The 16,920-nt window shown below is 36.9% G+C and overlaps 1 protein-coding gene across 4 annotated transcripts in view; it reads left to right on the top strand.

The window, feature by feature from the left end:
- The first annotated feature begins 4,862 nt into the window (after nt 1-4,862).
- Nucleotides 4,863-16,920, top strand: part of eya1 (EYA transcriptional coactivator and phosphatase 1) — a 128,310-nt gene continuing 116,252 nt past the window's right edge. The window contains exons 1-3 of one of the 4 annotated variants that reach the window (XM_061921875.1): nt 4,863-4,985; nt 6,970-7,051; nt 15,227-15,356. In XM_061921875.1, the coding sequence (XP_061777859.1) occupies nt 6,997-7,051; nt 15,227-15,356 (185 nt within the window). In that variant the 5' untranslated portion in view covers nt 4,863-4,985; nt 6,970-6,996. The remainder of the gene's footprint in view (nt 4,986-6,969; nt 7,052-15,226; nt 15,357-16,920) is intronic. The other 3 variants (XM_061921873.1, XM_061921874.1, XM_061921876.1) reach the window with 3 other exon arrangements.

Raw genomic sequence — 16,920 nt, 5'->3', positions numbered from 1 at the left:
TTTACAAATGCTTGCTTTTGTTTTGATAAATGGGCACATGTTTTGACCTAAGTGTGTTATTTTGCAAATAATCTACGAATCCAGAAAATTTAATTTAGTGTTTGGAAAAGTGTGTATATCCTTTTGAAAAAGGACACATTTAGTAAAATTGTGTGTTGGCAAATGGAAAAAAAAAATATTTGGCTGCTAATGGGAATTTAAAAAGACAAACCCCTTGATTGAACTCCCCCATCACAAATTATGTGCTGATTTGGTGCCCACCCTGTTGTAAATAATTGAACATAATAACACAGTATAATTGATTATTTATACTAAGCGATATTATTTTAATAAAGAAGACCATAACAGGGGTGGTAACAGGCCACATGAGCTTCAAGTGTATTAAATAATTCACAGGTCGTGTGTTATGATGATCTGTTGAAGACAGAAATCCCTAATGACAGCTTTTAATAACCTATGACTCAGTTAGCGATTACACTGCTGACATGCAGACCACTTCCCCCGTTGGAAGTCAGAAGTCAGAAGTCTCCTCTGAAACACTTCACCTCAACTGAAAGTATTTCAGAGAAAAATCAGTTCTACTTATTTTTGGAATGTTGAAAACATGGCCTTACTTTGCGACAAAATCAGCTCCAAGTTATCACCTAACTAATAACCAGTTTTCTAAGATTTAGAGAACAATTGGGTTCCCCTGTTGTTGTAAAGTGTAAATCACTTTAAATATACCGAGAATGTCATGTTAAATAAATAACAAAGGGATTACATTTAGATAGCTTTTTTATCTAGCACATCACTCTAATCATTCACTCACCTTTCACACATTTATGGTGGTCAGCTAATTTTACAACCACAGCTGCCCTGATTGAAACATGGCTGACGATTTGCGCCTACAACCTCTCCGAATACCATCAACCATTGATGAACATTTATACGCAGTGTGGGCTGCACTGGGAGCAAGGTGCGTGCATAGTGTTGCCCAGGGACACAACTGCCTTGACTAGGGTGGTGAAAGCTGGATATCAGGGCTGCATATCTTTGGGTATCCCACGATTCGATTCAATATCAATTCTTGGGGTCACGATTCGATAATATATCAATTTTTTCGATTCGATTCAATTCTCGATTCAAAAACGATATTTTTCCCATTCAAAACAATTCTGTATTCATTCAATACATAAGATTTCAGCAGGATCTACCCCAGTCTGCTGACATGCTAGCAGATTAGTAGATTTAAAAAAAAAAAAAAAGCTTTTATAATTGTAAAGGACAATGTTTTATCAACTGATTGCAATAGTGTTTTAACTATTAAACGAACCAAAAATATGACTTATTTTATCTTTGTGAAAACATTGGACACAGTGTGTTGTCAAGCTTATGAGATGCGATGTAAGTGTAAGCCACTGTGACACTATTGTTCTTTTTTTTATTTTTATAAATGTCTAATGATAATGTCAATGAAGGATTTTTAATCACTGCTATGCTGAAATTATAACTAATATTGATACTGTTGTTGATAAAATTCATTTTTGTTTCACTACTTTTGGTTTGTTCTGTGTCGTGTTTGTGTCTCCTCTCAATTGCTCTGTTTATTGCAGTTCTGAGTGTTGCTGGGTCAGGTTTGGTTTTGGAATTGGATTGCATTGTTATGGTATTGCTGCATAGTGGTTTGTTGGATTGATAAAAAAACAAAAAAACAAACAAAAACAATTACAAAAAAACAACGATTTAAAAAAAAAAATGACAATCGATTCTGAATGCACAACGTATTCGATTCAATTCGTATTCGAATCGATTTCTTCCCACACCCCTACTGGATATGAACTAAAACCCCCAAGTTTGTATGTTTTTGATTTAGGTAAATAAAAAAATAAAAAAAACTGAAGTTTATATATATATATATATATATATATATATATATATATATATATATATGGGCTTCAAGGTGGTAGAGGGGTTAGTGCGTCTGCCTCACAATACGAATTATACATATGGCACAATTTGAAAAAAAAAAAAAAAAAACACCCACTGCCCTAAACCGTATGAATTGAAAACAGAAAGGGAAATAAAAAAGGATAATAATCAAGAACAGTGTATATATATATATATATATATATATATATATATATATATATATATATATAGTATTTTATTTAAACTGCTTACTTTTTTTAACTCTTTCATTGTTTGGTTTGTTCACCTGTGTATTTATAGCCTTTTTAGTATCTATTGCTTTTTATATACATTTATTTTAACATATCTGTTTTTAATTTGCACTATTCTTTGGGGCAGCAGTGGCGTTTTTTAAACTGTGCCATATGAAAAAATGCAACTTTGACCCAAACCTTGACTTTTGTTTTTACTATATTTAAATAAATAAATAAATAAATTTCAAATGTTTTTGAGTATGTATGTATATATGCACGTGTGTGTGTGCGTGTGTGTATGTATGTGTGTATATGTATATATACTTGTATATAAATATATATTACATATACACACACACATATCTATACTTTTTCATACAATACAAAAGTAAAAGAAAAATTGCATACCCTGCCCAAAACTTATGTCCAATATCATATATATGTATATATATATATATATATATATATACATATATATATATATATATATATATATATATATACCTATATATATAATTATTTTTTATTTTTTATTTTTTATTTTTTTTTAAATGTTGCATAAGAAAATGCAAACTATTGTGGAAGTAGTCAAACGTAATTCTGAAAAATAAATAAATATTAATAAATGTAAAATTTATTGAAAAGCCCAAATATATTGTGATTCATACATGCTTCAATTGCACTTTGATAATGATTGTTAATAACAATGATATAGTGTAAATGTATTTTCATGTACAGTAAGTGACCATGTTTACATTTGATGCACAAACATGTTTTAACCTGCGCTCTGCTGTGCATATTCAAAGATAAACTGAATATTTCAGTTCCTCCTGTCCGCTCGGTGCCTGTGACTGATCAAGTGTTACAGTGTTTGATTGGCATAATGGCAGCGTACCTCCCTGCTGAGGTCACACAGGGGCAACATCTGGGCCTGTAATGCAGTATTATGCAACTCCCACGCAGAATACGAAGCTATAGGTTTAAATGGTGTTGGTTGATAACACTGTTGTTATCATTTCTAAACGCCTGGCTCTCGCTAAGAATAGGTTGCTCAGTTCCAGTTTTGAAATCAAAAAATAAAAAGATCCTGTTACTCAGGCTTCTGCTGGAGGGAACACATCTAGCGGTGGTGATGAAGTACCTGACATTAGAGTTAGCGCTGCTCTAGTGCTTTACAGGAATATGGCCGACATGGGCAATTAGGTCCAGCGAGTAATTTACAGTATGCATGCAGGTGGGCTGCGGACCACCTGAGTCAAAAATGAGGTCCAAATAAAGCAATCAGCCATTATAAAAATCTTGGCGCTTATTTTCCAATATCTGTTTTTGTGAGAGGCATGACTTATAGTGTTGGCTTTTTTTCTGCACACTTTCCCCAGGAATGAACCATCAACTTTTGATACCTTGTTGATCTTTTGACGTCACTGCAGACTCCCCGCTACCTACAGTATTATTTATGAAACACTGCCTACTTGCTTTTACTACGTCTTCCTGCTGAACTCGCTCCTTTAAATGAGGGAAAGTTTGCCGAGTCTCTCTAGTATTATGTCATCAGAGTCAAAAAGGCACGGCTTAAGAAAAATAAGCTTGTTTTGCACATGATTGACACCTATGGTGCAAATGGGAGCCACGTATTTGATTGCTTATTATATTTTACTGGAGTGCTGCACCTATAACATTTACCATAGCTAGTGCTACGTTTTTGGAATGAAAAACTCAATCTTTTTCGACTCCATTCGTTTGCAGGAATTCACATTGTAGGAATTTTAAAGAATTTATTTGTAAATTATGGTGGAAAATAAGTATTTGGTCAACCATTCAAAGCTCTCACTGATGGAAAGAGGTTTTGGCTCAAAATCTCACGATACATGGCTCCATTTATTCTTTTCTTAACACGGATCAATCGTCCTGTCCCCTTAGCAGAAAAACAGCCCCAAAGCATGATGTTTCCACCCCCATGCTTCACAGTAGGTGTGGTGTTCTTGGGATGTCACTCAGTATTCTTCTTCCTCCAAACACCACGAGTTGAGTTTATACCAAAATGGACTAATCCGTGTTAAGGAATGAAATTTTGAGCCAAAACATCCTTGCATCAGTGAGAGCTTTGAATGGTTGACCAAATACTTATATTCCACCATAATTTTATATATATATATATATATATATATATATATATATATATATATATATATATATATATATATTTATATATATATGAATTCTTTAAAATTCCTACAATGTGAATTCCTGGATTTTTTTTCACATTGTGTGTCTCACAGTTGAAGTGTACCTCTGTCATCATTTTAAGTGAGAGAACTTGCACAATCGGTGGCTGACTAAATACTTTTTTGAAAATTATTAAGATTACAATAAATACAGACAAGGTTATAAATAAACAGCTGAACAAACCAGTCAATAAAATGGTTAAAAAAGCAAGCAGTATAAATAGAAAAAGGAACATCCCCAAAAAATAATAAAAAGACACAAAAAAAAACTAAAATATTTACCAAAGAAATAAATGTCATTTAAGTTTTGCCAGACCTACAATATTTATCATTTGTGTGCAATGATTTCCCCCTCTTAGTTCCAAAAATCCCAAAACATACGATCATTTTTAATTTCAATACCTCCTTCTGCCTGTGTGCAGCTGAGATAGGCTCCAGCACCCCCCGATACCTCCAAAGGAACAAGCGGTAGGAAAATGGATGGATGGATGGACATGGCTTAACCAACACGCACGTTACATCCTGCGCTGCCCCTGGCAGCCAGGTAGTGTCGCTGTTCCGCCAGTGGCAGCTTTTTACCCCAGCAGTGTCATCCATGCGTTTAGCCTATTTCAAGGTAAAATTTAATTAAAAGCTATACTATACAAGGTATGTGGCAATATATTCTGTAGCAGATGGTCCTTAGTAACATCAAATCGCATATGTATGTGCTTTTTACACATAATAAGATAATTCTAAGCGACCGGCACGATATTTTGTCATTTCCCATCTGGCAACGCCATCTGGCTAACGATGGCCGTTCAGGCAACAGGTACTGTAGCAAGATTTTCTCTTTTCAAAGCTCCAAAATAAACAGTAGATAGCTAGTGATGGCAGAGCAATACTGATCAATATGCTTATTTAGGAAGTAGTAGGTTGTAAATAAAACATTAGCATTAGGATGCATTATGATAATATGGAAATTGTCATTGACATGCTAATGGTGTTCTTTAATGTGGGCCTAAATTAATTACAGTGCAGTATTGGTCTCATTTTTTGTTGCGTTGTTGCGATTGATAAAGATACCAAAAAGGATGAAAACACGGCTGCTAATATTGTGATTACCTTCACACTGACCAATCTTTTGGCCGAATAACTTTTCGATGCACATCTTTGGTTCCTTCAATTTTGACTGTTTAAAATTCAAAATTCAACCGAAAAAAAACGAGAAAAACTAGGTAATTCGAATCTTTTGGAAACAATTTTAAAAAAGTTTTATGGAACATCATTAGTCATTTTTCCTGATTAAGATTCAATTTAGAATTTTGATGACATATTTTAAATAGGTTAAAATCCAATCTGCACTTTGTTAGAATATATAACAAATTGGACCAAGCTATATTTCTAACAAATACAAATCACTATTTCTTCTAGATTTTCCAGAATTATTTTTTTTAATTCAAAAGAATTTGAAATAAGATTTAAATTTGATTCCACAGATTTTCTAGATTTGCCAGAATATTTTTTTGAATTTTAATCATAATAAGTTTGAAGAAAGATTTCACAAATATTCTTTGTTGAAAAAACAGAAGCTATAATGAAGAATTAAATTAAAATTTATTTATTATTCTTTACAATAAAAAATTAAATACATACTTGAACATTTATTTAAATTGTCAGGAAAGAAGAGGGAATAATTTAAAAGGTAAAAAGATGTAAGTGTTTGAAAATCCTAAAATCTTTTTTAGGTCGTATTTTTTTCTCTAAAATTGTCTTTCTGAAAGTTATAAGAAGCAAAAAAAAAAAAAAAAAAAAGAATTCATTCAAACAAGTGAAGACCAAGTCTTTAAAATATTTTCTTGGCTTTTCAAATTCTATTTGAGTTTTGTCTCTCTTAGAATAAAAATGTCGAGCAAAGCGAGACCAGCTTGCTAGTAAATAAATACAATTTAAAAAAATAGAGGCAGCTCACTGGTAAGTGCTGCTATTTGAGCTATTTTTAGAACAGGCCAGCGGGCTACTCATCTGGTCCTTACGGGCTACCTGGTGCCCGCGGGCACTGCGTTGGTGACCCCTGAGCCAACATAATAGTGTGAGAGTCCAGTCCATAGTGGGGCCAGCAGGAGATCATCTTGAGTGGAGACAGGTCAGCAACGCAGAGACGTCCCCAACTGATGCACAGATGAGCGGTCCACTAGTGAACAGCTAGTGCCTCATCTGTGGTCACCTCTCCAAGAGAGGGGGGCAGAGCTGAAAAGAGAAAGCAGATCAACTGGTCTAAAAGGAGGTCTCTTTAAAGGCTACAGTATACAAATTAGTTTTAAAATGTGACTTAAATGCTTTAAAAATGTAAATAAATTGGGCAGATCAATACAATTATTCACTGTAACGATACCAACTATAGTATCGGTAGGGATGGGTATCGTTTTTGATGGGTACGTGGTAATCGATACCAGTGCTCAACAGTAACAATGTTCGGTCTGTGTTAAATAAAACATATGCATTTATTTGATAATAAAATAAAAATTTTATCGCAACATTTAAACATGAGCTGATTAGAATAACTTCTGTCCAGTTTTTACATCTTGTTTCATTATCACATTTCTGTGTCTAATACAAAGGTATTGTAACGTGTTGGTTGCACGGTGATGCGCGGATTGTTCTTCCAAGCGATGCAGCAGGAACTCCGGAGACAGAGCACAGGTAGGAAATGATTTATTCCTATAAATCATTCAAAAACATACAAAAACGAACAAAATAAGCGAGCATATAAGCCAACGGAATAGCTCACAAGGAAAACAAAGCATATGTTCAAGAAAACGCAAATGGCAAAGCTCAGTACAGGAATCCAGAGTAACACATGTAACTGTTGCATGAGAACAAACAAAAGCACAAGACGGAGTGAAGCGACAGGCAGGACTAAATAGCTCTCTTATTAATGCCTGGGAACGGGCGAGCGTCCCGAATACTAATCAGAGGCAGGTGAAAGCAATCAGCTCCCATGACAACCAAGAAACACAAACCAGGGGTGCTGAAACAGAATTTAAATCACAAGTGAATCAAAACCGAAATAAACGTAAACAAACTATAACCCGGGCAACGGATCATAACACGTATGACATTAAGTTGCAATTACAGTTGCAAGTCTAAGACGTTAGATGGCAGTAGTGTATAGTTTATGGTGTTTTTTTGTTAGTATTTTTGTTGCGCCTACAAAGTGTTAAAACTGTAAATATTTTACGTATTGCGAACTGGCCGTTTGATTGCAAGGTGCATCTTAGTTGTAGTTTTCAATAACACACTTGAAGGTGCTGATACCGCCATGTAAATTTGCTAAAGGTAATCAGTCGCATGTCAATAGCAAAGCCAATGTAAATTAGGATCAAGCTAGCACATTTTTGGAATAGTGGAGCCTTCTTCTACTTTACTATGTATTATTCTGAGTACATTTTATTGTTGGCATTGAAAATTGCAACCACTAATGGTAGTTTGGCTGAGTCCGCACTCAGTGCTGTGAGAGTAATCGCCAAGTACCGATGTGTGAAAAGTGGCACCCGGGCGTGACGTCACGCACAAATCAGGTACCGTAACATGGCACGTTTGGATGTTATGTAAATCGGTGACTGGCAGAACCGACAATATTTTTGTGTTATCACAAAACCTTTTTTTTGTTTTGTTTTCTAAAATCAGGAACACAATCACTGGTCACAGAAGAACTTTAAGGTAAAAAAAAATATATATTTAAATCAGAACCAAAAATACTTTTTGCTCATGTTTTGACTTTATTTATAAAAGTGAATATATAAATGATTTCCAGACTATTGGTGAATACCTAAATCTACAGTAAAACACACTCAGGGCTATGATATTTGGCGAAACTGTCACGGTCAGGATGTGACGGGTGAGGTGAGGTGGACCTTGAGCTGTGCGATATGGATGAAAAAGTATATCTCGATATATTTTTACTTCAACTCAATATTTGATTCATATCTCAATATATTTTTCCGTGACAGTATACATATAAAGTAGGGCTGGGCGATATGGTCTTTTTTTAATATCAAAATATTTTTAGGCCATATCGCGATGCACAATTTAGATCTTGATATTTTGCCTTAGCCATAAATGAACACTTGATGCATAAAATCACAGCAGTATGATGATTCTATGTGTCTACATTAAAACATTCTTCTTCATACTGCATTAATATATGCTCATTTTAAACTTTCATGCAGAGAAGGAAATCACAACTAAGTCAATTGACCAAAACGGTATTCATTAAACAGTTATTAAGCAGTTGCAATAACTTTCATGTCATTTCCACAACAGAAAGTGCAACATTGTCAGAGACATTTTAAAACAAGTTATTAGTGCACTTTTGTGCATGATGTCAGTAAGATGACGTATTAAAACAACACTAAATTAAAGTGCACTTTTTGTACAGAACGCCACTACAATGGTTTAAAACAAATAAAGTGCACTTTTGTGCATGATGTCGCACAATATATTTCAATAAGTGTCAAATAAAAATGAGCTGAATAATGTTGACTATTTTTTTCATATGGTGTTGATCTGGAAATGTTTGCCTTGGCATTTTGATGGTGTGGCCGTGTGGCACCGAAAGGAGATGTTGACATGCGGAGTAATCCCTCTTCATTCTCTAGCGGGTGACTTTTCAAATGATGCTACATATTAGCAGTAATGCTACTTTTTGTAGCAACGCTTTTGTCCCACACTTGACGAATTACGGTTGTCTGTTCGGCATATTCCCACTTGAAGCCAAACCACCGCCAGACGATGGACTCCATGCTGTTTTTCTTGGAAATTAATTTTTCCCTCATTTGTTACCAGATTCGCATCTTCTTTCTCTCGTATTACCACTCGCACGGTTCCGCTAGCACCACAGCCAACGTTACCCATGCTGCTACATCTCTGTTCGTGAGCAGGGCGTATACGTACAGTATGTGACATATGTAAGAAAGTGCGCTTTCTGTCTGTATGAAGGAGCGACAGGAAAGAGTGAAAAAGAGCCTGTAGTGTAATGCCCGCAGCTAAAAGCAACTGAGTGAGAACGAATACTCGAATATCACGATCTAATCATTCTGTATATCGCACAGAGACTAACCCGCGATATATCGATATATCGCCCAGCTCTAATATAAAGATATTCATTTTTGAGCGATATTCAGTGAAATTGAAGTGAATGACAAGTGTACTGTAAACACTTTTTTAAATCCAGTTAGTCAAGATGGGTATTAACAGCATATAAAATAAACTGTTTAAATAATAGAGAATTCCATCCATCCGTTCATTTTCTACCGCTTGTCCCGTTTGGGGTCGCGGGGGGTCGCTGGAGCCTATCTCAGCTGCATTCGAGCGGAAGGCCGTGTACACCCTGGACAAGTCGCCATACCATCGCAGTAGCACAGAATTACATAACATAAATAACATAGAAAAATATTCTTTCCACGTAAAATAAATAAAATAGCTGTGCAAATAATACGTAATGTTTCAAATTCAGATAAAAAACTACATTTGCAGTCAGGGACTTTGTGATTTCCCTTCCTAGTTCGATGACCCACCCTATCTTGCCTCTGATTGGCCTGTCCTAACCAATCAGGACTCATCGCAGTAAACAACCAACCAATCATGGATGTTCTTATAAGTTCAAGCACGTCTTGGAAAGAGGAAGGGGAGGGGTTTAGTAGGCCATGGAGGAGGAGCGGGGGAGAACAAGAAACACAACAAATAAGCGGCGTTTGGTATTTTTAACGTGAAATAAATTATATTGATATTACAATATTTTCTTAATTGATATCTTGTTTAAAAATATATCGCCTTACCGTAGGTCGACCCAATTTCAAAGAAAGCAAAGTGGAAGGAGCACTGGAGTGCTGCTAAAAAAAGTTTCTTTCTGAAGACCACAAAGGACATATGACAACTGGACAAAGACGAGATGGAAAACAGAGAACAAACTGAGACTAATGAGACAATTGAATACACCTGGACAAGACACAAGAAGGAGGAGAGAGCTGATTGGAGGGAACAAGGACCACGGCAAGACACAGGTGCAACTCATCTGCTGGTAGGCGAGCTTGCCCTAGGGAGATGTCGGAGTCAGCCGAATTGGAGTCGGAAGAGGGGGGAAAAACGACAGGACTCGGGTGGAGAGTGGAAGAAAAGGTGAGAGAAGAATAAATGTGAAAAGAGCTACGAGGAAAATTTGGAAGAAGGGACGAGTATAGAGTCATCCTAAAATTTGAAGTTAATTTTTCAGCACTAAGCCCAGGGACACAGAGAGTGAAGAAGGAAATAGAGAGAAGTTGAAATGGTGAAAGTTATAGGAGAAGGCGATCTGCTGATACAATGTAAAATGCAGAGCAAAGAAATAGAGCAATGATCTTTAAAACATTTATTCGAATGGAAATAATAGAAAGCAAGATTGCGGGTGAAAGGGGAGGAACTAGAGGTGTGGTGACAGGAATCCTGTACAAGCCAAACTGGAAGAAATAAATGAGGAAATCAGAGGAGGACATGTCACAAACACAATCTTGCTTTCCTCCAAACTGGAATTTTGTATTTTGCCTCCATATATGGTGGAGATTTGCCTCTTGCACGAGTCCACCATTTTTATCCAGTTGTAGTCAATAAGTTCTTCCTTTTGTCTCTATCCTCTTGTTGTGGGGCAGACTGGCTCATACATGCACATGCATCCTCCGCTGCTGCCATTTAAAATACAAAGTGGCGTTTAGTTGTAATGTATATCCGTCAGCAGACTCCATATGGAAGCACTAAAGTCGACAACATGGCTGACGGGGTGGAAAAGCAGTCAAAGTGGGCTTGGCCTGCAGTAGGACTTCGGCACATGATTTCAGACTGCCCACAAAACGGCGAATTTAGAAGAGACATTAAAAAGGTGTCTTTTATGATTGCAACATTTGGACCAAAGAACCACCATAACATGTTATGTAGACCACAACAAATCAATCAATCAATCAAACTTTACTTCTATAACCCTTAATCACAGATGTCTCAAAGGGCAGTACAAGCCACGACATCCTCGCCTCAGATCCCACATCAGGGCAAGAAAAAAAAATCAACCCAATGGGCACAATGAGAAACCTTAGAAGGGACCGCGGATGTGGGTACCCCTTCCACCAACCCTGGATGACCGGTGCAATGGATACGAACAATAATGTGAGAGTCCAGTCCATAGTGGGGCCAGCAGAGAATCCTCTTGTACGTAGACTTCTACACATCAGAGCGCAGAGACGTCACCGACTGATGCAAAGAGGAGTGGTCCACCCCGGATCCTGACTTGAAACAGCGAGCGCGTCCTCCTTGGAGGCTGATCCGTGGTCACCTGATAACCTCTCTATGGAGGAGAGCGGGGCAGAGCAGAAAAGGGAGACTGCAGATCAACGGGTCTCAAAAGTAAGAGTATACAAATGAGTTTTAAGAAGGGACTTAAATGCTTCTACTAAGATAGCATCTCTAACTGTTACTGGTAGGGCATTCCAGAGCACTGGAGCCCGGATAGAGAAGCCCACGGACTTTTTGGGGGCTCCGGAAATCACTAATACGCCGGAGTTCTTTGAACGCAGATTTCTTGCCGGGACATATGGTACAATACAATCAGCAAGATAGGATGGAGCTGGAGCTCTTAGTATTTTATACGTATGTAGTAAAACCTTAAAGTCGCATCTTAAGTGCACAGGAAGCCGGTCCAGGTGAGCCAGTACAGGCGTAATATGATCAAACTTTCTTGTTCTAGTCAAAAGTCTAGCAGCCGGATTTTGTACCAACTGTAATCTTTTAATGCTAGACATGGGGAGACCGAAAATAATACGTTACAGCAATCGAGACGAGACGTAACTAATGTATGAATAATGATCTAAGTGTCGGTGGTGGACAAAATGGAACAAATTTTACGGAGATGAAAAAAGGCCGTTTTAGTAACACTCTTAATGTGTGACTCAAATGAGAAAGTTGGGTAGAAGTTGATACCCAGACTCTTTACCAAGTCGCGTTGTGTAATTGTTTGCTTGTCAAATGTTAAAGTGGTATTATTAAATAGGCGTCGGTGTCTAGCCGGACCGATAATCCGTATTTCTGTTTTGTTATCATTAAGATGCAAAAAGTTGCTGGATATCTATTGTTTAATTCAATTTAGACACGCCTCTATGACTACAATCCGGCGTGTTGGTCAGCTTTAGGGGCATGTATAGTTGGGTGTCTTCAGCATAACAGTGAAAGCCATCACCGTATTTGCATATGTTGTCACCTAGCGGCCGCATGTAGTCATCAACCGAGTGGGTGGAGCTACAAGGGGGAGTCCCTTGTTGGGTTAGCGATGCTACTGTACTGAACAAATATTCAAGATCGATTTTATTGAGGCAGATGAGATTGGAGTAGTAATTAGTTTTCACTAAAGTAAGCACGTGTTTATAACTTATTCAACTATCACTCCATGCTTGATGGAAAAGCTCAAGTTTAGTTGTACACCATTCGTGTTTTAGCTTTCTACATGATAGTTTAAGAGCTCTGGTTTCTTCTGTGAATCAAGCGGTACGCCTTTTAGGGGCCTTTTTTAGATTTAGCGATGCTATACTATCAATGGCGTTGCGCAAGGCATTGTTGAAGTTGTTAGTGAGATTTTTGATAGAACCCACATCATTTCGGAATGGTGCCATTACCGAAAGCAATAGGCCAGTAAGAGTCATAGTTGTGACCACATTAATGTTGCAGATGCTAAAGTATTGGTTAATAGTAGCTTGTTGACAATGAGTAAGAACTTTGACTTTTATGAGGTAATTATCGGACATAATTTTATTGTACGGGAGTACCATAACTTTGGACGTGGTGCTACTCCGGACAAGTACTAGGTCTATCGTGTTATCGTTGCGATGCGTGGGTTCATTTATTTGTGTAAGACCACAGCTATCAATTATAGTCTGGAGCGCCACGCACGGAGGGTCTGACGGGGTATTCATATGAAGTGTTCTAAATGTAGGAACAACAATCATAATTTGACCCCTTTTAAGAGGAACTGCGCTTTCTTGAAATTTTGTCTATCATTCACAATCCTTTAGTAGGAAGAACACACATATGCGTCCCTTTCTTTTGCATTCTAACTTGTAAATAGATTTGATCAAAAGCCCGCTTACAATGGAGTCCATGGGAGTCACTCTATTCTGCATTTAAAGTACTTAAAAAAACATCCAAAAACCTCCATCAATGTTTTATACGCACACTGTAAGTATATATGTAATGTAGTAACAGACATATCTATACTGTACTTGCATGATATGCAGTATATTAAAACCTTACAGGAGGTGTTTGGATGTTTTGTAAATGCTTTTATAGGCAGAATAGAATGATTATTTATAATGCAACAAATCTATTACATAAGGATTGTGAGTACCGTATTTTTCGGAGTATAAATCGCTCCGGAGTATACGTCGCACCCGCCGAAAATGCATAGTAAATAAGGGAAAAAAACATATATAAGTCGCATTTTTGGGGAAATTTATTTGATAAAACCTAACACAAAGAATAGACATCTGAAAGGCAATTTACAATAAATAAAGAATAGTGAACAACAGGCTGAATGTGTGTATGTTATATGACGCATAAATAACCAACAGAGAAGGTGCCTGGTATGTTAACATAACATATTATGGTAAGAGTCATTCAAATAACTATAACATATAGAACATGTTATACGTTTACCAAACAATCTGTCACTCCTAATCGCTAAATCTCATGAAATCTTATACGTCTAGTCTCTTACGTGAATGAGTTAAATGATATTATTTGATATTTTACGGTAATGTGTTACACACATAAGTCGCTCCTGAGTATAAGTCGCACCCCTGGCCAAACTATGAAAAAAACTGCAACTTATAGTCCGAAAAATACAGTAATAGGCAAAATTTTAAATTAATAATAATAATACAATTCATTTATATTGAATCTAAAACCAACAAGAGAGCACAGTTCCACCAAAACAGCATTTCAAGTAATTTATAAAATGAGCATTTTTAATGACAAATTTCATATAATTCGTAAATTTGGGAGATCATATTGCCGTGAAATTAATACTTGGTTACTTGTACTGTAGAAGCTCCAGGTCCGTACAGCCTGAGAACAAGTACAACGTCCAATTTCACGTACTATCCGTAAAATCCTTTGTGCACGTCCAAAATACTTCATCAAACTTTTCAATTGTTCATCAAACTTTTCAAATGTTTTCTTGCCCCATTTGTTGTCGTGTTGTGTCGTCAACCAACGGTAGTAATGGTCTTACCTTATCAGTGATAATTACCCTTTTGACCAGATAACTCTGTAGCTCCTGTTGATTTATTATGGTTACGTCGCTCAGGCAGACCACACCTCAGGATCAATGTATAATTGAACGTATGTTAGTTCTGACACAAGGTCATTTATGTAATAGGTGAGCTCAACCTAAATGTTGCAAACTGATTCCGTATTTTCTTTCGGAATAGTCTTGCTAAAAGTGCTGTGCCAGCATCGGTAGACCACACACAGCTGTTGGCCGGGTGGTGCTGCTGCTTACATCATGGCATCAAGGGGGCAGATAAATATAAGAATAGTATTCTTCAATCTGCTCCTTTCTGATCATGGAAATGTATAAGAAACAAAAAAATGTAAGTGTCAATTGTATGTTGCTTGTATATATGCATTTTCATGAAAGGAATAAAAATAAATGATGATGATGATGATGGCTGCCGTCCATGCCAAATACTTTTTGCCAAGCAACGTTACAGAACTGTGTAAAAAGTAATGCAGGAGTTAGGTGGGTAGAGCAGTGTGGTGGCCTTGATGAAATCACTAACACTAAGGCCATTGTGTTGACAGTGGGGGGCTCAAGGCATCCGGAGTTATTCCAGGGGTCTCGCTGCTCCCCATCCCAGTGGCTTAACCTGGCTGATAAGCTACAGACGGACCTGCAATGTGCTGCCATTCAATCAGTCGGGATGAGGTCCAGGTACTGTTTCTCTGTTATGTTAATCATCATCTTTAATGCCAGACTTGACAATGAAAACAACTCTGAGTTAGCATTTTCTAGCTTTAATTCAACGTTACACAAATTCAGAACAAGTTTGTTTGTCTTTTTCTTAGCTGACAAGTGAAGGCGTCCTTTTTTGAAACGTAATTAATCAGATTAGTTTTTCACTGATTTGTGCAGGTTTTGAAACTAATGAAGACAGTGGGACCTCAATATAGGAGTGTTTTAAGATAAGATCTGTCTTTCGACTAATTGGTATGCTTTAAGTTGTAAGCAGGAATTTGAGATACAAGCATATCCCTGCCATTAGTTGGCGTAGCAAAAGTCACAGTGAACCCAGTGACATCTGACCAAAACATCCGGTTATATACGCTGGCATTATCTTATGGCTAGAGATTGACGTAACTTTGTTTTCCAAGCATGGGAAGGAAAAAAGTAGGTGTGAATTACAGTGCTAAGAAGAAGTGGATAATAAACATTGAACTTAAAAAAAAGTGTGCGTGTTCAAGGCCTGGGGATATGAATTCCAATGGGCAGAATGTCTCGCCATAACGCCAGTCACACTGATTTCCGTCCAGAAAAACACGAGTGATGTCATCACCGGGAATCAGGGATGGGTACCGAATCTGGTACTTTTTTCGGCATCGACCAAATCCCGCCGGTCCTACCGGGCAACAATTGACCTAAAATCCAACGGTGTAATGTTTTGGTACTGGGGTTGCACGTGACGTCATGCCCGGCTGCCGACTCAGTCTGTATACTGCACATTGGCACTTGGAGATCACTCCAGCAGAACTGAGAGCAAACTCAGCCAAACGATCTGTAAGTAAAGTTGCAATTTTCAATGGATTAAAAAAAACCCAAAAGTTATGCTCCACTTAGCCATACTACCTCTAAATAAAGATGCAATTTTCAATGGATTAAAAAAACCCAAAAGTTATGCTCCACTTAGCCAAAAATGTACTAGTTTAATGCTAATATACATTGACTTTGCTAATGCCATGCTACTGGTTAGCATTAGCAATTTTACATTAAAATGTCAACACTTTCAATTTTATTAATGAAAACTATACTAAGATGCACGTTACAATCAAACAACTGGTGCGTAATAAGTGCAATACTTACAGTATTAACTATGGATGTAAATATCAAATCTCACGGTACGATATCTTCACAGTATTAAGGCCATGGTACAATATTATTGCTATATACTGTATGTCCAAAATAATACTTAAAAATGTTAAAGTGTGTCAAATGTAGTGGCAGGAATGTTTAGGGTAAACACACTTAGTGTAATTGAACACAAATACAATGCTAAAATCTTCTGACCATACGTATTACTACAAACATTAATGTTTAAGTGCAAAGTGCAAATATTAAATTTAAGTGAAAATATATTCTTTGCAAACTTACTGTTGAGTGTTTTTATAGAGACAATGTAAACTTCCAGTGTAAAACAATAATGTTCACTTTAGTGTCTTTTAACTTTTACTTTCTGAGAAGCCCTGTCCCACACAGTGGACATGTTTATATCAGTCTGAAG

Source organism: Nerophis ophidion, linkage group LG15 (genome assembly GCF_033978795.1).
Source record: "Nerophis ophidion isolate RoL-2023_Sa linkage group LG15, RoL_Noph_v1.0, whole genome shotgun sequence".
NCBI classification, from domain to species: Eukaryota; Metazoa; Chordata; class Actinopteri; order Syngnathiformes; family Syngnathidae; genus Nerophis; species Nerophis ophidion.
Note: the sequence above shows the minus strand (reverse complement) of the source record. Positions and strands in the feature narration are given on the sequence as shown.